We start from the raw sequence: 26,994 nt of genomic DNA on the forward strand, positions 1-26,994 counted from the left end.
AGGTTATTCGACATTTAAATTTGAAACTCAAACCCAATCATTGCCTTTTTATTCCTAACCTTGAGCTACTCCAAAATAAATTACAAATTTCATTCTCTTTCTCTGTAAAGATGGCTGCCATTCACTGGGGGCTTATTGAGCTCTGGAGTCTGTGAAAAGGGGATTGTACATGATATTTCATTTAAACATCACAAAACCCCTATGGAGTAGATATTATCTGAAACTTGATAATATGGAACATTAAGAAACAAATGGCATTAGGACCCTAAACTTCTCTAACTATTGAGCTGTGCTCTTAACCACCACACTAGAGTGAGCCCTTCACTTAAAGAGTAGACTCTCTATTCAGTGTCCCTTTAAAAAATCATTTTTGTTCCAGAAAAAAATAAAATGACCTTACCTTAGCTTGATTGTATTCCATTCCTATTCCACAAGAAGACAAAAATCCTAATGCCTAAAGCCCAAAAGAAAAAGAAAAACTCAACAAATCCATTTATTTTACAGCTATTCTTACCTACATTAGTAAGGGGTATTTTAAATGTCTGCTCTATAATTATTTATATTGTTAACTTATTTCTTATACCATAGCAAATTGCCTTATTACACTTTTGCTAAGGCAACAAGAAAAATTTGGAAAAGGTTACAATAGTGGAAGTTTTGTATAATATATGTGAAAATAAGCTAATACTTACTGAATTTTAGAATAATTATAGTAATAAAATAGTATAAACCAAAGCTCTCTATGTGTTTACCTTTCTTGGCAATGAAAAGACTTTTTTCTCCAATACTTTTAAATTTTAATTTGAATACTTTTTTACATATTTTAAAAATAAAATGTGATGGATATAAAAAGTTCAAACAAGAAGAATTATATTGAATAAAAAGTGAAAGTCTGAACACAGAGCAAGATGGTGGAATAGGAAGCCCCAAGCCTTGTTTCTCCAATGTAGCCAAAATACACAGTCCAAAAAGCCTTTATGAGAATTTCAGAAGCCAGTTAAGAAATCGTAGTTACCCAGTCAAGCTCACAGCAAAGAACAGGCAATTAAAATAGGTTAGAAAAGCCATTATTTAATCTGCAATCTTATTGCAGGTTTTTAAGGTTATTTAATCTGCAATCACTCCTCCCCCAGGCCAGCACAGCTTGGTGTGTCCAATTTGGAGCTTCTCCCTTGGGAGGGAAAGAGGAGAGTGGAACTTAGGTCCAGTATTCCAGCTTTTGGTGGGATTGCCTGAGGGACTGATTTCTGTCTTGCCTGATACAGGGTGCTAATGGGGAACCAGCATACTTTCGATTCCCCAGGGGGCTTCTGAGAACAAAAGAGCTCATGGGATTGTTGCAGCATCAGAGAACTTATAGCATACTGCAGATGGCAGCCAGCACAACTCGGCACAATCAGGAGAAACAGTCCACCTCATGGCTTCTCCCTTGGGAAGGAAAGAGAAAAACAGAGTGGGAATTCTGACTTTTGAAGAGGGGCTGATCGAAGATTTGGCTTTCATCTCATCTGATTTGGAGCACTGACAGAAATGGAATGCTTTAGATGCTGGGGGCCTCTAAGCAAAAAAGAGAGCTTGGAGGCTTGTTGCAACACTAGAGAACCTGCAGTACCACAGAAGGCAGTACCACCAGAGACAGCAAGTGATTACAACCTTCTGAAAAAGAAATCTCTGTAATTGGGAAATTACAAACACAAATCCAGAGAAGACACATTCCCAGAAAATATTTGAGAGACCCCCAGAATCTCTAGCTGTGTTTATTGGTGAAGGTCTTCCTCTGTATAAATCTAGTCCATAAAGACTGGGAAAGGTGGCTGTTTCCCCAGATGCATAAATCACAGCAAAAAATAACAAGGCAGATAAAGAAACAGGGAAATATGGCCCAACCAAAGGAATAAAATGAATCTTTAAAAATTACCCTAAAGAAATGGAGATTTACAAATTACCAGACAAATAATTCAAAACAATCATCTTAAGCTCAAAATGCTACAAGAAAACACATATAAACAACTAAATGAAATCAGGAAAATGATGCATGAACAAAATGAGAAAATCAACAAAGAGATAGAAACTATTAAAAAAATCTTACAGAAATTCTGGAGCTGAATACAATAATAAAATTGAAAATTTCACTAGAGACATTCAACAACAGACTTAATCAAGCAGAAGAAAGAATCAGTGAACTTGAACACAAGTCATTTGAAATGATTGAGTTGGAGGAACATAAAAAAAAAGGAATTTAAAAAAGTGAAGAAAGTCTAAGGGACTTGAGGGACACAAAAAAACTGAACATTATACACATTATGGGAGCCACAGAAGACTGAGAGAAAAAGGGGCAGAGAGCTTATTTTAATAAAATTTGGATGAAAACTTCCCAAACCTGAGAAAGGAAATAGGTATCTAAATTCAAGTTCAAAGAACTCCAAGTAGGGAGTCCACTCAAAGAGGCCAACACAAAGACACATTATAATCAAAACAAAGACATAGAGCACCAGATGCAGCAAGAGAAAGGAGACTTGTCATGTACAAGGAAGTTTCCATAAGATTATGAGCAGATATCTCAGCAGAAACATTACAGGCCAGAAGGGAGTGAAATGATATATTCAAAATGTTGAAAGAAAAAAGCTGTCAACCAAGAATACTGTATCTGGACAACCTAACCTTCAAAAATGAAGACAAAATATAGAACTTCCCAGATAAGCAAAAGATGAGGGAGTTCATCAACACTAGAGCTGCTTTACAAGAATTGCTAAAGGGAATCCAAGTTGAAATGAAAGGATGTTAGCCCGCAACACAAAAGCATACAAAAATATAAAGCTCTCTGGTAATAATAAATACACAGACAAACAAAGAATCATGTAATACCGTAATGGTGGTGGATAAGTCACTTTTAATTCTGGTAGAGAATTTAAAAGATAAAAGCATAAAAGATAACTGTAACTAAAAAACTATGTTAATTGATACAAAATATAAAAAGAAGTGATTTGTGTCACTAATAACATAAAGTGGGAGGAGGGCAGAGTCTATGTGATTGAAGTTAAGTTGATATCAATTTAAAATAGATTGTCATAACTATAAGACGTTTTATGTAATCTCCAGGGTAACTACAAGGAAAATACCTACAGAAGATGCACACAGAAAATGAGAAGGGAATCAAAGCATGCCATTACAAAAAAATAAATGAAAGACAAAGGAAGTCATCAAGAGAGGAAAAGAAGGACAAAATAACTATAAAACAAACAGAAAACAATGAACAAAATGTCAATAGTGAGTCTTTCTCTTTAAGTAATTACTCTCAATTTTCATATGGATTAAACTCCCTCAATTAAAAGACATAGAAGGCTCAATGGATAAAAAACAAGATCCAACTTTATGCTGTCTACAGAAGACTTACCTTAGATATAAAAACAAACATAGGCTGTGAAAGTGAAAAAAATGGAAAAAGATATTCTATGCAAGCTGTAACCAAAAGAGAGGGATGATCACACTTAGAAAAAGTAGACTTTAAGTCAAAAACTGTCACAAGAGGCAAAGGACATTATATAATGATAAAAGGGTCAATTCACCAGGAAGATATAACCATTATAAATGTATATGCACCTAACAGCAGAGCACCCAAATATATGAAGCAAACAATGACAGAATTGAAAGGAGAAATAGTGATAAAATAACAGTAGGAGATTTTAATTCCCCACTTTCAATAATGGATAGAACAACGAGACAGAAGATTAATAAGGAAACAGAGGAGTTGACCAACACCAAGGACTAATTAGACCTAATGGACATATAGCGAACACTCTACTCAACTACAGCTGAATGTATATTCTTCTGAAGATCACATAGAACATTCTCCAGGATAGATCATATGTTAGGCCACAAGACAAATATTAACAAATTTAAAAAGATTAAAATCATACCAAGTATCTTTTCTGACCACAGTGGAATGAAACTAGAAATCAATAGCAAAAAGAAAACTGGAAAATTCACAAATATGCACAAATTAAGCAACACACTCTTGAATAACAAATGGGTCAAAGAAAAATCACAGGAAAAATTAGAAAATGTCTTGAGACAAATGAAAACTAACAACACCATACCAAACTTAGGCAATGCAGCAAAAGCAGTACTAAGAGGAAGTTTATAGAGATAAAAATCTACTTTAAAAAGCTCTCAAATTAACAACCTAACTTTATACCTCAAGCAACTAAAGAAAACAGAACAAATGAAGCCCGAAGTTAGTAGAAGGAAGGAAATAATAAAGAATAAAGGAAAGATAAACAAAAAAGAGAATAGAAAAATCAATGAAACTAAGAGCTAGTTTTTCAAAAGATCAGCAAAATTGACAAATGCTTAGACTAAGAAAAAAAGACCCAAAACACAAAAATCAGAAATAACAGAGGGGACATTACAACTGATGCCACAGAAATGAAAAAGATAATAAGAGAGTAGTATGAACAAATATACACCCCAAAATTGGATAATCTACAAGAAATGGATATATTTCTAGAAAAACACAACTTATGAAGACTGAATCATGAAGAAATAAAAATCTAAACAGATCTATAACTAGTAAGGAGGTTAAATGAGTAATCAAAAACCTCCTACAAAGAACAGCCCAGGATCTGATGGCTTCACTGGAGAATTTTATCAAGCATTTAAAGAATAACACCAATCCTTCTCAAATTCTTCCCAAAAACCGAAGAGTAGAGAATACTTTCAAACTCATTTTATAAGGCCACCACTACCCTGATAATAAAGCCAGACAAGTATGCTACAAGAAAAGAAAACCACAGACCAATATCCCTGATGTATATTGATGAAAAGAAAACCTTAACAAAGTACTAGCAAACAGAATTCAACAACACATTAAATGGATTGTATACCATGATCAAATGGGATTTATTCCTAGAATGCAAAGACAGTTCAGCATATAAAATAGATCAAAATATATACTGTTGGCCCACTGTATCTGGGGGGTTCTGCATCAACAGACTCAACCAACCACAGAACAAAAATATTTTTAAAATTCCAAAAAGCAAAACTTAAATTTACTGTGCACTGGAAACTATTCACATAACATTTACATGGTAAGTAATCTAGAGATGATTTCAAGTATACAGGGGGATGTGTGTAGGTTATATGCAAATACTACATCATTCTATCGGGTGAGCCAAAGGTTAGTTCGGTTTTTTCATAAGATGGCTCTAGTAGCACTTAGTTGTCTTTAACTTTATTCCAAACAATTTTGTTAGATTGTATGTGACAGCTGTCATATCACTGTGCATTTAAAAAAAGACAACAGGGCTTCCCTGGAGGCTCAGTGGTAGACAGTCCACCTGCCAATGCAGGGGACATGGGTTCGTGGCCTGGTCTGGGAAGATCTCACATGCCGCGGAGCGGCTAGGCCCGTGAGCCATGGCTGCTGAGCCTGCGTGTCCGGAGCCTGTGTTCCACAACGGGAGAGGCCACAACAGTGAGAGGCCCGCGTACCGCAATAAATAAATAAATATAAATAAATAAATAAATAAATAATAAAAAAAGACAACAAAACTGGTGAATTTTTGTATAGCCATTTTAATATTGAAGATGAAAGAAATAAAGCAACATTTTCAGCATTTTATGCTGTATTATCTCAAGAAAGGTAAAAATGCAACTGAAATGCACAAAAAGATTTGTGCACTGTATAGAGAAAGTGCTGTGACTGATCGAATATGTCAAAAGTGGTTTGCGAAGTTTCGTGCTGGAGATTTCTCACTGAATGAGGCTCCATGGTTGGGTAGGCCAGTTGAAGAGGATAGCGATCAAATCAAAGCAATAATTGAGAACAATCAATGTTACACCACGCAGGAGAGAGCTGACATACTCAAAATATACAAATCAAGTGCTGAAAATCATTTGCACCAGCTTGGTTATGTTCATTGCTTTAATGTTTGAGTTCCACATAATTTAAGCGAAAAAAACATTCTTGACCATAGTTCTGCATGTGATTCTCCAGTGAAACATAATGAAAACGTTCCATTTTTAAAACAAATTGTGATGGGCGATGAAAAGTGGATACTGTACAATAATGTGGAAGGGAAGAGATCGTGGGACAGCGAAATGAACCACCACCAGCCACACCAAAGGCCGATCTTCATCCAAAGAAGGTGATGTTGTGTATATGGTGGGATTGGAAGGGAGTCTTCTATTATGAGCTCCTTTCAGAAAACCAAACAATTAATTCCAAGTACTGCTCCCAATGAGACCAACGGAAAACAGCACTCAATGAAAAGCGTCCAGAATTATTCAACAGAAAACACATAATCTTCCATCAGGATAATGCAAGACTGCCTGTTTCTTTGATGACCAGGCAAAAACTGTTACAGCTTGGCTGGGAAGTTCTGATTCATCTGCAGTATTCACCAAACACTGCACCTTCGGATCTCCGTTTATTTTGGTCTTTACAAAATTCTCTTAATGGAAAAAACTTCAATTCCCTAGAAGACTGTAAAAGGCACCTGGAACAGTTCTTTGCTCAAAAAGATAAAAAGTTTTGGGGCCCACTCTCCCAGCCCCTGACTTTCTCCCTTTCCCTCTCTGTCCTTCTCTCCCCCTTTTCCTCTCTTCCATTCTATGGAAGAAGCTTTGTTATGAGCATCCCTAATAAGAGCTCCACATGGTAAGGAAATGAAGCCTCCTGCCAATGACCAGAGGATAGGATTCTGCCAGCAGCCTTCTTTTGGGCTGCAACTCTTCCCAGAGTCTCCATCTTACTGGCCTACTATATCAGATTTTGTATTCACCAAGCCTCCACAATCATAGTCTTGGTGCTCCAGCCGGGTGTCAGGCCTGAGCCTCTGAGGTGGGAGAGCCGAGTTCCACCAGAGACCTCCCAGCCCCAAGTAATATCAAACCGTGAAAGCTCTCTCAGAGATCTCCAACTCAATACTAAGACCCAGCTCCAATCAATGACCAGAAAGCTACAGTGCTGGACAGCCCGTGCCAAACAACTAGCAAGACAGGAACACAACCTTACCCATTAGCAGAGAGGCTGCCGAAAATCATAAAAATTTCACAGACACCGCAAAACACACCACCGGATGCAGTCCTGCCCACCAGAAAGACAAGATCCATCCTTATACACTAGAACACAGGCACCAGTCCCCTTCACCAGGAAGGCTACACAACCCACTGAACTAACGTTACCCACTGGGGACAGACACCAAAAAAAACGGGAACTATAAGCCTGCAGCCTGAAGAAAGGAGACCCCAAACACAGTAAGTTAAGCAAAATGAGAAGACAGAGAAATACACAGCAGATGAAGGAGCAAGGTAAAAACCCACCAGACCAAACAAATGAAGAGGAAATAGGCAGTCTAACTGAAAGATAATTCAGAGTAATGATCTAAAGATGATCAAAAATCTTGGAAATAGAATGGAGAAAATACAAGAAACATTTAACAAGGACATAGAAGAACTAAAGAGCAAACAAACAATGATGAACAACACAATAAATGAAACTAGAAATTCTCTAGAAGGAATCAATAGCAGAATAACTGATGCAGAAGAACGGATAAGTGACCTGGAAGATAAAAAACTGGAAATAACTACTGCAGAGCAGAATAAAGCAAAAAGAATGAAAAGAATTGAGGACAGTCTCAGAGACCTCTGGGACAACATTAAATGCACCAACATTCGAATTATAGGGGTCCCAGAAGAAGAAGAGAAAAAGAAAGGGACTGAGAAAATATTTGAAGGGAATATAGTTGAAAACTTCCCTAATATGGAAAAGGAAACAATCAAGTCCAGGAAGCACAGAGAGTCCCATACAGGATAAATCCAAGGAGAAACATGCCAAGACACATATGAATCAAACTAACAAAAATTAAATACAAAGCAAAAATATTAAAAGCAGCAAGGGAAAAGCAACAAATAACATACAAGGGAATCCCCATAAGGTTAACAGCTGATCTTTCAGCAGAAACTCTGCAAGCCAGAAGGGAGTGGCAGGACATATTTAAAGTGATGAAAGGGAAAAACCTACAACCAAGATTACTCTACCCAGCAAGGATCTCATTCAGATTCAACAGAGAAATTGAAACCTTTGCAGACAAGCAAAAGCTGAGAGAGTTCAGCACCACCAAACCAGCCTTTACAACAAATGCTAAAGGAACTTCTCTAGGCAGGAAACACAAGAGAAGGAAAAGACCTACAATAATAAACCCCAAACAATTAAGAAAATGGTAATAGGAACATACATATCAATAATTACCTTAAATGTAAATGGATTAAATGCTCCCACCAAAAGACATAGACTGGCTGAATGGATACAAAAACAAGACCTGTAAATATGCTGTCTACAAGAGACCCACTTCAGACCTAGGGACACATACAGACTGAAAGTGAGGGGATAGAAAAAGATATTGAATGCAAATGGAAATCAAAAGAAAGCTGGAGTAGCAATTCTCATATCAGGCAAAATAGACTTTAAAATAAAGACTATTAGAAGAGCCAAAGAAGGACACTACATAATGATCAAGGGATCAGTCCAAGAAGAAGATATAACAATTGTAAATATTTATGCACCCAACATAGGAACACCTCAATACATAAGGCAAATGCTAACAGCCATAAAAGGGGAAATCGACAGTAACACAATCATAGTAGGGGACTTTAACACCCCACTTTCACCCATGGACAGATCACTCAAAATGAAAATAAATAAGGAAACACAAGCTTTAGCTGATACATTAAACAAGATGGACTTAACTGATATTTTTAGGACATTCCATCCAAAAACAACAGAATACACTTTCTTCTCAAGTGCTCATGGAACATTCTCCAGGATAGACCATAACTTGGGTCACAAATCAAGCCTTGGTAAATTTAAGAAAATTGAAATCGTATCAAGTATCTTTTCCAACCACAACGCTATGAGACTAGATATCAATTACAGGAAAATATGTGTTAAAAATACAAACACATGGAGGCCTAACAATACACTACTAAATAACCAAGAGACCACTGAAGAAATCAAATAGGAAATCAAAAAATACCTAGAAACAAATGACAATGAAATCACGACCACCCAGAACATATGGGATGCAGCAAAAGCAGTTTTAAGAGGGAAGTTTACGGCAATACAATCCTACCTCAAGAAACGAGAAACATCTCAAATAAACAATCTAACCTTACACCTAAAGCAATTAGAGAAAGAAGAACAAGAAAACCCCAAAGTTAGCAGAAGGAAAGAAATCATAAAGATCAGATCAGAAATAAGTGAAAAAGAAATGAAGGAAACGATAGCAAAGATCAATAAAACTAAAAGCTGGGTCTTTGAGAAGATAAACAAAATTGATAAACCACTAGCCAGACTCATCAAGAAGAAAAAGGGAGAAGACTCAAGTCAACAGAATTAGAAATGAAAAAGGAGAAGTAACAACTGACACTGCAGAAATACAAAGGATCATGAGAGATTACTACAAGCAACTATATGCCAATAAAAGGGACAACCTGGAAGGAATGGACAAACTCTTAGAAAAGCATAACCGTCCAAAACTGAAACAGGAAGAAATAGAAAATATAAACAGACCAATTACAAGCACTGAAATTGAAACTGTGATTAAAAATCTTCCAACAAACAAAAGCCCAGGACCAGAGGGCTTCACAGGCAAATTCTGTCAAACATTTAGGGAAGAGCTAACACCTATCCTTCTCAAACTCTTCCAAAATATAGCAGGGGGAGGAACACTTCCAAACTCATTCTATGAGGCCACCATCACCCTAATACCAAAACCAGACAAAGATGTCCCAAAAGAGACAACTACAGACCAATATCACTGATGAACATAGATTCAAAAATCCTCAACAAAATACCAGCAAACAGAATCCAACAGCACATTAGAAGGATCATACACCATGTTCAAGTGAGGATATCCCAAGAATGCAAGGATTCTTCAATATACACAAAACAATCAATGTGATAAAGCATATTAACAAATTGACAGAGAAAAACAATTTGATCATCTCAATAGATGCAGAAAAAGCTGTTGACAAATTCAACACCCATTTATGATAAATACCCTCCAGAAAGTAGGCATAGAGGGAACTTACCTCAACATAATAAAAGCCATATATGACAAACCCACAGCCAACATTTTTCTCAATGGTGAAAAACTGAAACCATTTCCACTAAGATCAGGAACAAGACAAGGATGTCCACTCTCACCACTATTATTCAACATAGTTTTGGAAGTTTTAGCCACAGCAATCAGAGAAGAAAAACAAATAACAGGAATCCAAATTGGAAAAAAAGAAGTAAAACTGTCACTGTTTGCAGATGACATGATACTATACATAGAGAATCCCAAAGATGCTACCAGAAAGCTACTAGAGCTAATCAATGAATATGTAAAGTAGCAGGATACAAAATTAATGCACAGAAATCTCTTGCACTCCTATACACTAATGATGAAAAATCTGAAAGAGAAATTAAAGAAATACTCCCATTTACCACTGCAACAAAAATAATAAAATACCTAGGAATAAACCTACATAAGGAGAGAAAAGACCTGTATGCAGAAAACTGTAAGACACTGATGAGAGAAATTAAAGATGATACAAACAGACAGAGAGATAAACCATGTTCTTGGATTGGAAGAATCAACATTGTGAAAATGACTATACATCCCAAAGCAATCTACAGATTCAATGCAATCCCTACCAAACTACCAATGGCCTTTTTCATAGAACTAGAACAAAAAAATTCACAATTTGTATGGAAACACAAAAGACCCCAAATAGCCAAAGCAATCATTTTTTTTTTTTTTTTTTTGTGGTATGTGGGCCTGTCAGTGTTGTGACCTCTCCCACTGCAGAGCACAGGCTCCATACGCGCAGGCTCAGCGGCCATGGCTCACAGGCCCAGCCGCTCTGCGGCATGTGGGATGTTCCTGGACCGGGGCATGAACCCATGTCCCCTGAATCGGCAGGCAGACCCCCAACCACTGCGCCACCAGGGAAGCCTGCCAAAGCAATCTTGAGAAAGAAAAATGGAGCTGGAGGAATCAGTCTCCCAGACTTCAGACTATACTACAAATCTACAGTAATCAAGACAGTATGGTACTGTCACAAAAACAGAAATATAGATAAATGGAACAGGATAGAAAGCCCAGAGATAAACCAATACACATATGGTCACCTTATGTTTGATAAAGGAGGCAAGAATATACAATGGAGAAACGACAGCCTGTTCAATAAGTCATGCTGGGAAAACTGGATAGCTACATTTAAAAGAATGAAATTAGAACACTCCCTAACACCATACAGAAAAATAAACTCCAAATGGATTAAAGACCTAAATGTAAGGCCAGACACTATAAAAATCTTAGAGGAAAACATAGGCAGAACACTCTATGACATAAATCACAGCAAGATCCTTTGTGACCCACCTCCTAGAGAAATGGAAATAAAAACAAAAATAAACAAATGAGACCTAATGAAACTTAAAAGCTTTTGCACAGGAAAGAAAACCATAAACAAGACCAAAAGACAACCCTCAGAATGGGAGAAAATATTTGCAAATGAAGCAACTGACAAAGGATTAACCTCCAAAATATACAGGCAACTCATGCAGCTCAATATCAAAAAAACAAACAACCCAATCCAAAAATGGACAGAAGACCTAAATAGACATTTCTCCAAAGAAGATATACAGATTTCAACAAACACATGAAAGAATGCTCAACATCACTAATCGTTAGAGAAATGCAAATCAAAACTACAATGAGGTATCACCTCACACCAGTCAGAATGGCCATCATCAAAAAATCTACAAACAATAAGTGCTGGAGAGGGTGTGGAGAAAAGGGAACCCTCTTGCACTGTTGGTGGGAATGTAAATTGATAGAGCCACTATGGAGAACAGTATGGAGGTTCCTTAAAAAACTAAAAATAGAACTCCCATATGACCCAGCGATCCCACTACTGGGCCTATACCCTGAGAAAACCATAACTCAAAAAGATTCATGTACCACAATGTTCATTTTTTAAAAAGCCAGGACATGAAAAATTTTTTTAAAAAAAAGCCAGGACATGGAAGCAATCTAAGTGTTCATCAACAGATGAATGGATAAAGAAGATGTGGCAATTATATACAATGGAATATTACTCAGCCATAAAAAGAAACAAAATTGAGTTTTTTGTAGTGAGGTGGATGGACCTAGAGTGTGTCATACAGAGTTAAGTAAGTCAGAAAGAGAAAAACAAATACCATATGCTAACCATATATATGGTATCTTAGAAAAGAAAAAAAATGGTTCTGAAGAACCTAGGGACAGGACAGGAATAAAGACGCAGACGTAGAGAATGACTTGAGGAGACAGGGAAGGGGAATGGTAAGCTGGGACGAAGTGAGAGAGTGGCATGGACATATATACACTACCAGATGTAAAATAGATAGCTAGTGGGAAGCAGCCACTTAGCACAGGGAGGGCAGCTCGGTGCTTTGTATCCACCTAGAAGGGTGGGATAAGAAGGGTGGGAGGCAGACGCAAGAGGGAGAAGATATGGGGATATATGTATATGTATAGCTGATTCACTTTGTTATAGAGCAGAAACTAAGACACCATTGTAAAGCAATTATGGTCTCAAAAAGATGTTAAAAATATTTTGGGAAGATGGAATTATGAAAAATGACAGAAGGTAGTGGAACAAAAGGGTGAATACGTTGTTCAGTAAAGTTCTTGGTGAAAATGAAAAATGTGTGTTTTATTTTTACTTAGAAAACTGAAGGCACATTTTGTCCCACCCAATATAATGTATGTGACCATATGTGGATTTCTGGTATCAGTAGGGGTGTCCTGGAACCAATCCCCTATGGATCCCAAGGGCCTACTGTACCACATTGACAAAATAAAAGAAAAAATATGATCATTTCAATTGATGCAGAAAGAGCACTTGACGTAATTCAACACCTTTTTATAATAAAAACACTAAACAAATTAGGAATAGAGGAAAATTACTTCAGCATAATAAATACCATGTATAAAAAGCCCATAGCAAACATCATATGTAATGGTGAAAAACTGAAAGCTTTCCCTTTAAGATTAGGAACAAGGCAAGGAGATGTACTCTCATCACTGCTATTCAACATGGTACTGGAAGTTCTAGCTAGAGGAGTTAGGCAAGGAAAACAAAAAAAGACCTCTAAATTGGAAAGGATAAGTAAAATAAACTTTGTTCACAAATGACATAATCTTATATGTAGAAAACCCTAATGATTTCACAAAAATCTGCTAAAACTAATAAATTCAGCAAAGTTGCAGGATACAAAATCAACACAAAAAACAAATAGCTTTTCTATACATTAACAATCAACAGTTAGAAAAGGAATTTAACTGTCCATTTTACAATAGCATCAAAAAGAATAAATACTTAGGAATAAACTAACCAAGGAGGTGAAAGAATTGTACAATGAAAACTATAAAACAATGCTGAAAAAAATTTAAAAAGACATAAATAAATGGAAAATATCCTATGCTTATGTATTGGAAGACCTAATATTGTTAGAATATACCCAGAGAGATTACAGATTCAGTGCAACCTCTATCGAAGTCTCAATGTCATTTTTGTACAAATAGAAACAAACATCCTAAAATTTATATAAAATCTCATATGGAAGCTCACAAAATAGTTGATCTATCTTGAGGGAAAAAACTCCAAAGCTAGATGCCTACAGTAATTCAAAACCCTATGGTACTGGCATAAAGCTACAGTAAATCAAAACCCTGTAGTACTGGCATAAAGACAGACATATAGAGCAATGGAACAGTGTAGAGAGACCAGAAATAAACCGTCATATATATGGTTAAGTGATTTTCAACAAGGATGCCAAGGCATCAGGTGCTTCTGAGAAAAGTACAATCTGCCCTTTAAATTCTGAATGTTTGTGTCTTTGTTCCAGTTACTATGGCTGTGTAACAAAGTAATCGGAAACTTGGTGGCATAAAATGACCATTTATTAGGCTAAGGGTTCAGTGGGTCAGGAATTTGGTCAAGGTAGAGTGGGGATGGCTTTTCTCTGATCCATGATATGGGGGCCTTAGTTGGAAGACTCAAAGTCTAGGGATGCAATAATCTGAATGCTGGTTCACTCACACGTCTGACAGTTGATTCTAGCTGTTTGTTGAGACCTTAGCAGAGACTAATGGCCAGAACAGCAACATGTGGCCTCTCCTATTGTATGAGCTTCCTCACAGCATGGTAGCTGGGTTCCAGGAGTGAGCATCCTGAGAGAGAGGGAGCCAGGCAGAGCTATATCCTTTTTATGACTTAGCCTTCAAAGTGATGTAGCAATACTTATAGCAAACTCTATTGTTTGAAGTAGTCACAAGCCCACCTGCATACAAGCAAATGGAAAGTAGACTCTGCTTTTTGATGATGTTGATTAGGGGTCTGAAATAGCATGTGGACTGGAAATATTACTGTGGCCATTTTGGGGGGAAAATGCCATACTGCTCAACAAAAACCAGAAGGGTGTAGAGATATTCCACTTCCTCTTAGTTATTAATCTTCAAGTCTAACACCTATTCCATCTGTGTATTCTTTTTAGTACAGAATACTTTGAATATGAAAAAGTAAATAAAGTAATATAAAAAACCCATGATCCATCACCCAATCATTATCCATTGTCAATTTGCCCAATCTGGCTTCACTGATATCCACACTGATTTTCTCTGGCCATCCAGTTTATTTTGAAGTAAATCTTGGACAATATATATTTCATCTGTAAATATTTCAGTATGTGCCTCTAAAAGAAAGAACCTTTAAAAAACAAAATCATAATATCATTATTCACTGAAAACATTAATATAAATTTGTTAATATCATTAGTCAGTGTCTATATCTACCCAACTGCCTTATAAATGTTCTTTATTTTTCTTTTAACTTTTTCTTTTCTTTTTTTAACAGTTTGTTTGAATTGGGATCCAGATATGGCCAATACATTGCAACTGAGTGGGAAGTCTCAAGTCTTTTTTAATATCTAAGTTTCTTATCCATCCCTTTTCTCCTTGTAATTTTTCGTTGTTGTTGAAAAAACCAGTCACTCCTCCTATAGAGTTATACTTAGCCTGGATTTTGTTGATCACAATACTGTATTTTCTACAGGCTGGCAGTCAGATTTAGAGGCTTGATCAAACTTAGGCGTAATGTGTTTGGCAAGACTGTCTCATAGGAAGTGTTATGTATTTCCTTCAGGAGGTATATAGTTTCTTGTCTCTACTTTGTGATGTTAGCAGCCAGTAATGACCACTGCATAGGTCCATTGACTTATTAGGGGTGGCAAAAAGATACCATTCTAATTCTGTCTTTCCTTCCTTATTTATTAGCTGGAATAATTTTATAAAGAAAAACTTTCCTTGGTCTCCTATATTCTGAGATATAGTTTGTGAAGAATAGTCAATAAATGTTTGAACCTGTCTGTTTATCAGTTTTCAAAATAATGAGAGTTGGTTCTCTAACATCCTCCAAAGTGATTAAAGAGTGTTGTTCCGGGCTTCCCTGGTGGCGCAGTGGTTGAGAATCTGCCTGTCAATGCAGGGGACACGGGTTCGAGCCCTGGTCCAGGAGGATCCCACACGCCGTGGAGCAACTAGGCCCGTGAGCCACAACTACTGAGCCTGCGCATCTGGAGCCTGTGCTCCGCAACAAGAGAGGCCGCGGTAGTGAGAGGCCCGCACACCACGATGAAGAGTGGTCCCCGCTTGCCGCAAGTGGAGAAAGCCCTCGCACAGAAACGAAGACCCAACACAGCCAAAAATAAATATATATAAAAAAAAAAGAGTGTTGTTTCTAAGTATCATTATGAACTAATGGATTTAAGTACATTTGAGGTAATTTCAGTCCATTGTGGTCATTATTCATCTTTGTGCTCAATTGTTCCATCTTTAGTAATTCGTGCTTGTTTGAGCTGCCGGACAAGGGATTGAACCCAGGCCACCACAGTGAAAGCGCCAAGTCTTAATCACTGGACCACCAGGGAATTCTCAATCCTAGTATTTTCTTACAGTGTCCTTGCCATCAAGTAGGATAAGATGTTTCAACATCATCTTGTATATTTCTTGCCCCATACCCAGAATTTGACATTTTCCAAAGATTCTGCTTTCTTTTCAGTGGGAGAGGACTTCTGTTGTTAAGCATAATTCCTTTTGGGGGGGAGAGTTAATATCTAAATTTAACTTTTTATATATTTGTTATAAAATTAAGAGATGTATATGTATTAAAAATTAAAATTCCAATACTTCTGAGGGCTTAAAATACAAATATCAATGCCCTGTCCTTTCTAGGCTACTCCCTATTTGTCTCCTCAGAGATAACCACTTTTAATTATTTTAGCTGTTTTCTTCTAATAATTACCACCATTAGGACTCCTGATAAGTTGCTACTACTTGCTGTTAATTTATGTATTTTGCACATTAGCTATAGATTTGCTAGATGATAGATGATGATTTAGGTCATCTACGTCACTTTATTTTTTCTCCTTCCTCCTCTTCTCAATAGAGTCATAACACTATTTTTTGTCAGAACATAATTGTAATAGTCTGTTTTGGTGTTCCTAATATTTTCAAGTTGCTACTCATTTGTAGCTTTATTATTCCTATCACCATTTTTACAAGTTCATTCTACACTCTTATGCAAATCATGGGTAATATGCCTTTCTTTCTATGCTTCAAATTAAAAACAATTTTGTATTAGCCATTCAGCTTAATAGCTGATGGAATATTTGAAGAGCACAGGGTCATAGGCAGCGTCCTGAGGCAGATTACCAGACTTGCTTTCACCTTGGCATCAACCTATTAGTCTATACTTTTTATTTACCATTATCAAAGCCCACGTTTCTACTTTTTCATCTAGCTCATGAGAACATGATGCAAGACTTTGTTAAATGTCTCCCTAAAATCAAGATACAACGAGGTCTGATAATTCCATCAAAACAGAAAATGAATAATTTCTTAAACTTTTTATTAAAATTTCAAGGATAAAGAACAATCTTACTTTTTAAACTAGGGAATTGACTGCAGAGTTCAGTTCTTAAAAGCATAATAGCTCTAACATGTGGTTTATAATTTGTAATCTACTTAATCCATAAACTAAAAAAAAATCTAAGATTCTGCCAATTCCTCTTTAGTCTCAAAGGCTCCCTTTTCAGGAAAGTTGATCATGAAGGCTGTTATTACAAATGGAAAGTGGAATCCTGGTACTCCTCTAACCCTTGTAGTTATATTTTAAATGGCTAAATTGGTTCCTTGTAAAAATATCTTTAGCCAATATTATTGGCTAAATAATTTATTTTTCTTGCAACTCTTAGCAATTTTTGATTCTGCTCCATTTAGAATCTTGTTTATGTAGAAACTTTGATAGTATACAAATATACTGACCTTTATATAAGAAAATGAAGATATGTTCTATTCAGTTGAGCTTGTATTATAAGATGCTTTCACCAACAGTGTATCATTTTGTGCAGAGCCTACCACACTTTTTGGCCTGATCCTCTTGGAGAAAATTGTGAGGTCGTGAAGTTGTGTAGTGGATTGTGTGGGAGTTAATTTCCATCCTGTGATTGGGATGGAGAGCTTTCTCTGTATAAAACTCATTCTATAAAGGGCTAAAACCATGATTTTCCCAGCCTCAAATAAATCAACTCAAAGAGAATGCTTCCTCTCTCTTTAGCAGAAAAATAACAATGGATGATCTTGAATTAATTCTCTGGAGGGCTTAACTTTTTTTTTTTTTTTTCCCCACTGCTTAAAGCATGGCAGGCAGGAAGACAAAAGATGTTATGGGCTCTCATGTAGTAAATATGCCAATTATAGTCAGGGCTGTCCTGTTTCTTTACACTTAGGCATTGTTACCTAACAACTTTACAGTAGTCAGTTTTTGGTCTTTAGTGTTTTCTGAGATAAGGCTGAGGTGAAATGAAATGGATTATAGAATGATTAAATCTTTTTTAAAATTAATTTTATTTTTGGCTGTGTTGGGTCTTTGTTGCTGCACGCGGGCTTTTCTCTAGTTGGGGCGAGCGGGGGCTACTCTTTGTTGCAGTGTGTGGGCTTCTCATTGCGGTGGCTTCTCTTGTTGCAGAGCACGGGCTCTAGGTGCGTGGGCTTCAGTAGTTGTGGCACGCAGGCTCAGTAGTTGTGGCTCGCAGGCTCTAGAGTGCAGGCTCAGTAGTTGTGGTGCATAGGCTTAGTTGCTCCGCAGCATGTGGGATCTTCCCGGACCAGGGCTCGAACCCGTGTCCCCTGCATTGGCAGGTGGATTCTTAACCACTGTGCCACCTGGGAAGCCCTAGAATGATTAAATCTTAATCCAGAAAAAAAATGCTGTGATTTGAAAAGAAGCTACACTATAGTGATGACATCAATGATACTTTCAGTGGTTTTAAAATGTCAAGCTCTGCAAATTAAATTTGTTTATAAGACCCTGAAATCAACCATTGTGCTGTGTTATAGTCACTGGGATTTGAGTGGAAGGAGTTAAGTGTAGAGGATATTTTAGTATATTTCAAAGCAAATTACTCAGGTTCCATAATAACAACTTAAAAATTAAATGTTCCTCCTTTTTCTCTTTATATAAGGAATTATTAAAAGAGAAAAAAGGTTAAGCATTTAATTATTATAATTGTTGTACGGGGCTTGAAAGCATCTGTGGTCATTACTTTTAGCTCAAATTGCATGCCAAACAGAAGTGTGAATCAACCCTGATGGAAAACTCAGATCCTTTTTGCACCCTTAATACAAAAAGATGATTAACGTCAAAAAGAAATGCTCTACACAGGTAATCCTAGAATTATCAAAGCGAGTATTTGATACTAAAAATGATTTTTTTTTCAGTAGTAGCACAGTGCTAATAATCATTACAGTGATTAAGTTAATTTTAAGGTGATATAATGTGAATGATCCATTTCTTCTTTTTTATTTTTTAATTCTATTTTATTTATTCTTTTATACAGCAGGTTCTTATTAGTTATCCATTTATGATCTATTTCTTGATTCTCAAAGCAAATGAGGTTTAAACCCTATCTTCTTGTTTGGCAAATTAACAGACAAATTTTCTATTGAAACAGTTCATCAGTATCAAGAAAAGAATGAGTCTTTCTAATTCTGAATCTCTGCTTCCTTAAATGAGGATCAGAGAAATAAAAAATACATAATTTATCTACCTCCAGCTGGTATACTACAATATCTTATGACATCCTCTAAAATATGGCTTATTTTTGTTTGTTCTTTCCTCAGTTTTCACCATTTTCATGAAGACTACACCATTAGTGAATAGTTTTCATTATTTGGAAGGTACAGATTCTTTGCAAATCAATTCAATGGAGTCTGTTCACAATCTTATTTGTTTTTATTGCCCTTATCAGGATTTCTTTTAGTTTATTTGGATTTTTTGTGAGATGAACCATTCAAGGTGCATGAAAAGAAATAAGTATGCCTCTTTTCCTCCATCCAGCTTTCCTTTTATACATAGCCTGAAACTGCATTTCTTCCCCCACCCCCTCAATGCCTGCATGAATCTGAGTTCATATCTTTTTTGTTTTCTTTGTTAAATCAGGTCTCTACTAGCCCTCTGGCACTCCAGGCTTCTCCCATCTATAACATTTCAGTATTTCCGATTGTTCTTACCCTTTTCCCCCAGAGATAGGTGTCTTCATTCTCATTTTCTTTCTATCTTTATGTCTATCTCTCTCACTCTCTTTCATTATCATTCTCAGTATACATTTCAGCTTCTTCAGCCACATTTCTGTTGCTACGTTGTCCTCACAGTTCCCAGCAATATTTCCTACCAGTGCGGCTGGATTCCTGTATCAGGCCTGGCACAAACAGCCTGAGAAGAAAGGTGGTCACCTGGCCAGTCCTGTTAAAGAGCTGTGATCAATATGGCACGTGGCCAGCCTTGTCGCAGCAACCAGCCATCAAACAAAGCATTGTTTGTACCATGGAATATCTTTAATTGTTCTTTGTATAAGGAGATAAATCAACTGCAAGAGGACTTGCTATCAGAAACAGATTTTCCTATAGTGATGACAGGGATGACAGTTAATTTCAGAATAGAATCCAGCTGTAGCACTGGAACACGGTCCTGTAAGCTCCCTGCCCATCCAGATAACACTTTGGCTGCAAGCTCTTGGGGAGCTGAAGGGAGGAGGGGGAGGTCCAAGTGAAGAATACGGGTGTTCAGGTTGTCAGGAAGAGCATAAGAGGAGCTTGGGGCAGAGACTTTTTCCAACCACTGTTGTAGCATTTCAATAAACAGTGTGGCTGAATTTTGCATATCAGGTCAATGTCAGCCTTTCAGGTGATAAGTCTGTCCTCACCCACATTTTGTCTTCTTATCCTCTTGAGACCAAACACACATAAATAGACAGGAGGTCTGGGGCCATGCGATAGAACAATTCTAACTAGAGTATGTGGAGTGAAACTCTGACTTCAACTTTAAAATCCATATGTTTTATGTATCAATTATGTTAATTTGGAATTTTTTTTTCTGAAAGTAGTACTTTGACCCTTGCATCAAATACTTTATTCAAATATAGACAAATCCTTCATGTTGCCTGTATCCAATATTCTAGACTGGGAGCAAATGTCGCTTCTTCCTTGAAGCCTTCCCTACCTGCCTCAGGCAAAACCAGTCAGACCCTTTTCTGTGCACTTTATACACACCTTAATTCTAGTCCACCTAAATTATGCTGAAATTATTTGTTTATATTTATATAAACATATTTATATAAATATATTTATATATTTGTTTATATTTCAGATTGGCCCATAAGGACTTTGGCCTATTGATCTTTTTCTCCCCATCAACAGGATTATGTGTGGTACATAGTAAGTGTCCAAGAAACAACTGTTGACTTAATTAATTAATTAATATACCCACTAACAGAAAAAGCACATATTCACTAGTTTAGAAAGGAATTAGGTGACATTATTTGTTGTGGTGGTCATGATGGTAACATTTGGTCTGTTTTGGAACTTTATATTTTTGATTAACCAAATATGGGATATATTCACAGGGAAAGATATCTGTGATATATTATTAAGTGAGTAAAGAGCAGATTAAGAAACAGCAATTAAAGTATGTCTCATTTTTGTAAAAAATTTTCTACATACTTATAGGAAAAATTCTGGAAGAATAATAGTAAGAGTAATAATTGCATTTATATCTTTTATGATGAATGATTATAAAGTTCCAGGTATGGAATTAAGTGCCTTCACACATTATTTTAATCCTCACAACTCCATTAATTCATTCATCATGAATTAATTCAGCATTGAACTAATAGTTTTTGTCCCAGGCACTGCACTAAATTTTTAGAGATATAGCAGTGAACCAGATAGACATAGAACCTGGTGTTTTATCATTATCCTAACTCTACAGGTGAAAGTTAGAGAGGTTATCCCACCCATTAGAGTTCCTCTCGTCCAACTTCTGGTTCAAATAAATATGCAGACTCACAAGACTCCCACAGGCTACACATGCCACCAGTTTCTTCAGGTAGATGTAGCACAGGAATCACAGTTTGCCAGCAGGGCAGCATCAGGCCTCCTTTCTGTGGGAGTCCTTGCAGCAGGTCACATAGTCCTCCAGCAGCCCTCATCTTTGGTCCCTCAGCTGACTCAGACACAAGGGGATGAGATCCCCTGTTGCACATTGGGTGGTGCAACAGGCAACCTGACATAAAAGCCTCATATTCCCCCTGTAACAACTCCATAGGCATAGTGTCCAGGAACCCGGTAAGAATCATCACCACCATCAGGTATTTATAGTTCATGACAGTTTCTCCCAGTCCAAAGGTAGTTTACCAAGTAGAGGTCATTTCAACAATAAGCAATACTATCTAGAAACATAGTTAACATTTCACTCCTATCATATTACCAGGGAAACAGAAGTAGAGAGTGAACCAAAGGTCAAATTCTCATGCAGAAGAAGGGGAAAGGGTTTTGTTAAGTAGTTATCCAATAAGCAAGTCGTAGAGTGCATTTGAACTTAGATCTGCCTGACTCCAAAGCTTAGCTTCTACACTTTACTGGATGGAAACAAAAATGATCTATGGGAAAAGATTTTAGACAACTTTTAGTGTCTTCCTCATAATTTCTGAATTCGCCAGTTTTTCTTGTAATCAGCATAAATTTCTTTTGTGATCAGAAAGAAATGTTTTCATTAAGAAGACCAGCAAAGGGCTTCCCTGGTGGCGCAGTGGTTGAGAATCTGCCTGCTAATGCAGGGGACACGGGTTCGAGCCCTGGTCTGGGAAGATCCCACATGCTGCGGAGCAACTAGGCCTGTGAGCCAAAACTACTGAGCCTGCGCGTCTGGAGCTTGTGCTCCGCAACAAGAGAGGCCACGATAGTGAGAGGCCCGCGCACTGCGATGAAGAGTAGCCCCCGCTTGCCACAACTAGAGAAAGCCCTTGCACTGAAATGGAGACCCAACACAGCAAAAATAAATAAATAAATTACTAAAACTCCTACCCCCAACATCTAAAAAAAAAAAGCGCAACCAGCAACATGAAAACATACTTTTGCTATAGCATTAAGTGAAAGCAGCCAGAAACAAAATGATACATCATAATCATAATACATGTGATTATGATGATATTTTTAAAAGAAAGATGCACAGAGGAAGAAGCCAAACAGAAATACAAAGCAGTCCTAACAGTAGTTGAGTCAGGATGGTTGGCTTGGGAAGGGCTTTTTTTTTTTTTTTTCCTGTTTTCCAGATTTTCTATGAAATGCTTATGTTATTCTTGGAATAAAATGAAATACACATATTAAAATAGAAAAGGAAATATATATAGCTTATAAAATATTTGAAGTGTAAAAACCTGGCATCCTAAGGTAGGAGATTTAGTTCCATATTTCTTTGCATAGGTGAATATATTTTATATAAAATTTAACTATGTTAGGGGTTCAGAGTTCTCACATTATTTCGAAACACACACATGGACATGGATGGTGGGAAGGTGGATTAGAGAGCAGCTCTGCTCCATTCCTGAAAGTCACTCAAGAGCTAGAAGAATTTGCCCCGGGCTCCTGCTCGTTCCTGCCCTGACGAGAACATTACACTCAGCGCATTACAGTAACTTTCCTAGGCCTGGGCTCATGCAGTAGAGGCTCAACTCCTCTCACATGTTATTTGCCTATAATTATTTCAGGATGTAGCTATTTAAAGTTTAATTTTCTTTCAAAACTCACGTTTTGGGCTTTATATGATCCTTCTTTAGCCAACGACTCGTATAATTGGATAGCTGCTGTTATGTTTTGCATGCCAAAATTTCCAAATAGCAAAGCATCAGCCATTTTCTCCGTAGCTTTCAAGTTTCCCATGTCAGATGCTTTAGCAAAGAGTTTGTAGGCTCTGTTTGAAGAATACGAAGTTAGAAGTGTGATTATCAAAAATGAAAATTGCTGCTCCCTCCTTCATACTGCTTCTCTCTAACAAGTAGGACCTGGTTGATGTTGCTACTAACAATACAGTTTGGCTAAAGTCCATTACATTTCTAGACCAGTAGATTTTTTTCAGCCTTAGGTCAGTCTAAGATTATAATTTCAAATATATCTGACAAATAATGAAGCTGCTGAAAAGTAGAAATATTGAGGCTATATCATGCTTCAAGCTTATAGACCAAGAAAAGTGAAAAATTGGGGCACTTGTCTTAAAATAGTGAACTCTCCCACGGCAACTCCCATTAATTATGAGTATTTGATTTATAAAATGAACTCTGAAATACATAACAATATAATCAAAATCAATTAAAAATAATCAAAACTGGAATGTCATCTTGGAAGTTACCATCATGAGAACAGTTCCTTTATATTCCAAAATAAATTTCTAAAACAGAACATATTATTCAGCACAGCAAAGACAGACTGTGTGGGAAAACAATAACCAAACAAAACCTTAATGGTTTTTAGGGCTGTAGAGTCTGAATGCCTGGGTTCAAATCCTGGCTCTACCACTAATTTAGTTTGAGAGCTTTGGGCAAGTTACTTAACTTCTTTGTGCCTCTTTCATCTATGGAATGGGGATAATAAGAGCACTTACTTCATAGGGTTTCTGGGAAGATTCAATGAGATAATCCATGCGAAGTGCCTGACATACTGCCTGATACAGAGTAAGCACTCAATAAATTTAGCTATTATTATTACTAGGACTATTGCATAGATTCTGAAGTTTTATAGCATGGTACTTTTTCTCCTATAATTAGTGGGTAAATCACGTAAAGTTTAGTGATAACCAATATAGATGCCAGAGGATTGCCTCACAGTGCATTTTATGAGTCCTAGTCAGAAGTCACCTGGACCTGATCTGTGTAGCAAGTAATGATGGAGAGACTTGCAAGGTCAAAACTTGTGTTGGAGATAGAGAGTGCTTTGGGAATTTATTTTTACTCTTTTAACTTCCTTTTTGGTAGCAGTAAGATCAGTCAAGCCTGTGACCTTGACTCAAATACCGGAACAAACACACAAATCTACCACAGCTACCAATTCAGAAGGATCAGGAGACTCAGCTTTATATACCCCTACCCATGCTGTTGCTAGAATAAGCTGCTCTTGGTCAAAAGCTGGAGCAGAACAGAATGGGCCAAAAAGGCCAGGATGAGTGACATCCAGGTACGCATTAGGGTCCTGGATGGCAAACAGAGAGTAGATCCCAGTGGGACAAAAAGAAGCCAGGAGGTCAAGCAAGAAATTAGCCATGGTCAAAGCAAGCGGAGGTTCTGGGGACCAGAAAGCAAATAATAAAATAGAAGTTCTCAAAGGTCAATGAATTCAAATGTCTGGCATCAGGGGATGGGCATGGCAACAGGATACAGACTCCTGGGAGCTCTTCTGTTGCATGGCTTGCTGCTGCAACCACATAGTCTGCTGGGACTAGAAGGGCACCGACATGGTCCAGGGCAGAGAAACCTGAGATGAGCTACAGGGGCCAGCAATATATCCAGTCGCTGGTCCCAGGGGGCAGCAAACGTTTGCAAATCCAACCCCCCTAGGTGTCTTTGATTCTGAGGGAGGGGTGGGTACTTAGGTCCCCTGTCAGGAAAGTCCAAGGTGATATATGGAATACCAGAAGCAGGACCAAGGGCAGGAGAAAGGTGTTGGTAAAGTTTGTGGGATTAAGATGTGGACTGCAATCCCCAAGAGTGAAAAAGTAGGAGAAACTGGGCTGCAGGGGCAGATCTCCAAAAGAAAGTTCAGTTAGGTATCCGGATTGTCTGTAAAGGATCTGGCGTTGGATGCTCGGTTGGGTGCTGGGGAAGGAGGAGGCTAAATGCATCTCTAGGACACATCAGAAACTTGGTGTGGGGCAGCAGCTTATCTTCACAGCTTCTTCACTGATGGGGAGTAATTCTTAATGACAGTTAACCTGGGATGTCATAGAGGTTTCTTGACTCCTTCAGACAAGTTTGTGTTTCCCTGACATATGCTTGCTTAACATCTGTACTTCCAACAGCACTGACTTGTTCAACAATTTTCCTTTCCTATATATGAAGAGACTGAATAAATGAATTAGACCAAGATGTGGGTGTGGATGAGCCAAAAATTCTACTAGCCCCTCTAACTTATGCTACCCTCATCTGAGAAGCAGTGAAGCAAGGAGGCGGTAGGGTAGAAGATGAATAGGAGGGATATGATTCCTCTTTGGTCTGACCAGAATCTTAAAATGGCTGTATTAGATGTAACTGGCTTAAGTGGAGAGCAGATCATCCTGAAAACTGAAGGAATTTCACCCATCTTGCCCACAAACTCCTAGGGTCTTTTGTTATGAACACATTTGGTTTCAGGTCTCCACTGCTACACATGCTGAAGGGTCAGGAGACTCAGATTTATGTACCCTCTCACGTATCTATGCTGCTACAGAAATAAGCTGTTCTTCTCGGATTCTTGGGCAAGGACTGGAGCAGGATAGACTGGGAAAGAATAACCTGAGATTGAATGACACCAGGTAGGCATGAAGGTTCCTGCACTGCTGGATGGTCCTGCACTGAAGGGCTGGGTTTTCTCCCCATCCTTGAAGCCAGAAAGGAAGGCACGCATCAAGGTTAAGCAGAACCTTCTAAGAGTGGTTTTGTCCCATCAGGCTGAATCTAGGCCTTCCTTGGACTTGATGGAGCCCCTCATCTTGGGTTCACAGGCTATAGGCAGAGCTAGTCTGAAATCTCAGGGAACAGCCCTTCCCATTGTTCTCTCATCTAGCCCGGCCAGCTTGAGAAATCCTATCCTTACTCATCTACTCATTGGCACCTGAGTGAGCTGACTTCCCAGGCTGGATTGTAGTTTGGGGTCTGATTTAACTCCATCCTCATCATGAGAGCCTCCAGGAATGCTCAGCATGAGCCTTGGGTTTTGCTGAGAATGGTTTCCTTTGCTCTTACAAAGAGCTTCTAATTTAATTTTCCCTAGAGAGAGGACCAAATCCCTTACTTCCTTCTTCTTGTCACTTTGGAAAAATCAGAATCTTTTTGACCTTCCATTTCCTCCTCCATAATTTGGGGATAATAACTTATGTATTACAGTATCATTGTGAGCAATGAGTAATATCCCACACATAAACGCCTACAACATTAACACAAAGAAGGACCTTGAAAAATGGACGTTGCGATGTTTTTATAACCAGGTTCACAGTTGAGTGCCCCACCCCCACCCTCATCCTCTACACTCTTACGCTCTTCTCAAAGGCTTTGAGTTTTCAGAAAGAATTCATGGACTCTGCGGCTGCCCGCCTCGGGCTGGTTACCACAGCTCTGGGATGCTTCCTGTGGGGCTGGTATGCCTAATTTGTGTGAAAACAAAAGAAGTCTTCTTGTCGGGGGCTGAGTCCATTCTTTCTATTATGGTTCAAGACACACTTGCCTTCTTCTCTTCCACACCTTCCACTTACCATTTAGAGGACTAGAGATAAAAATAGCAAACACTTATCTCCTTATTACTAAGGACATTGTTCTAAGCG

The 26,994-nt window shown here is 37.7% G+C and overlaps 1 protein-coding gene across 2 annotated transcripts in view; it reads right to left on the bottom strand.

Annotated features, from left to right (window-relative positions):
• Positions 1-26,994, bottom strand: part of SEL1L2 (SEL1L2 adaptor subunit of ERAD E3 ligase) — a 116,427-nt gene that overhangs the window by 33,398 nt on the left and 56,035 nt on the right. For both annotated transcript variants that reach the window (XM_029219290.1, XM_029219289.1), the window contains exons 5-6: positions 23,238-23,400; positions 401-454 (exon numbers count right to left, since the gene is read on the bottom strand). In XM_029219290.1, the coding sequence (XP_029075123.1) occupies positions 401-454; positions 23,238-23,400 (217 nt within the window). The remainder of the gene's footprint in view (positions 1-400; positions 455-23,237; positions 23,401-26,994) is intronic.

This window comes from Monodon monoceros, unplaced genomic scaffold (genome assembly GCF_005190385.1).
Source record: "Monodon monoceros isolate NGI ecotype Baffin Bay Population unplaced genomic scaffold, NGI_Narwhal_1 Super_Scaffold_13, whole genome shotgun sequence".
NCBI classification, from domain to species: Eukaryota; Metazoa; Chordata; class Mammalia; order Artiodactyla; family Monodontidae; genus Monodon; species Monodon monoceros.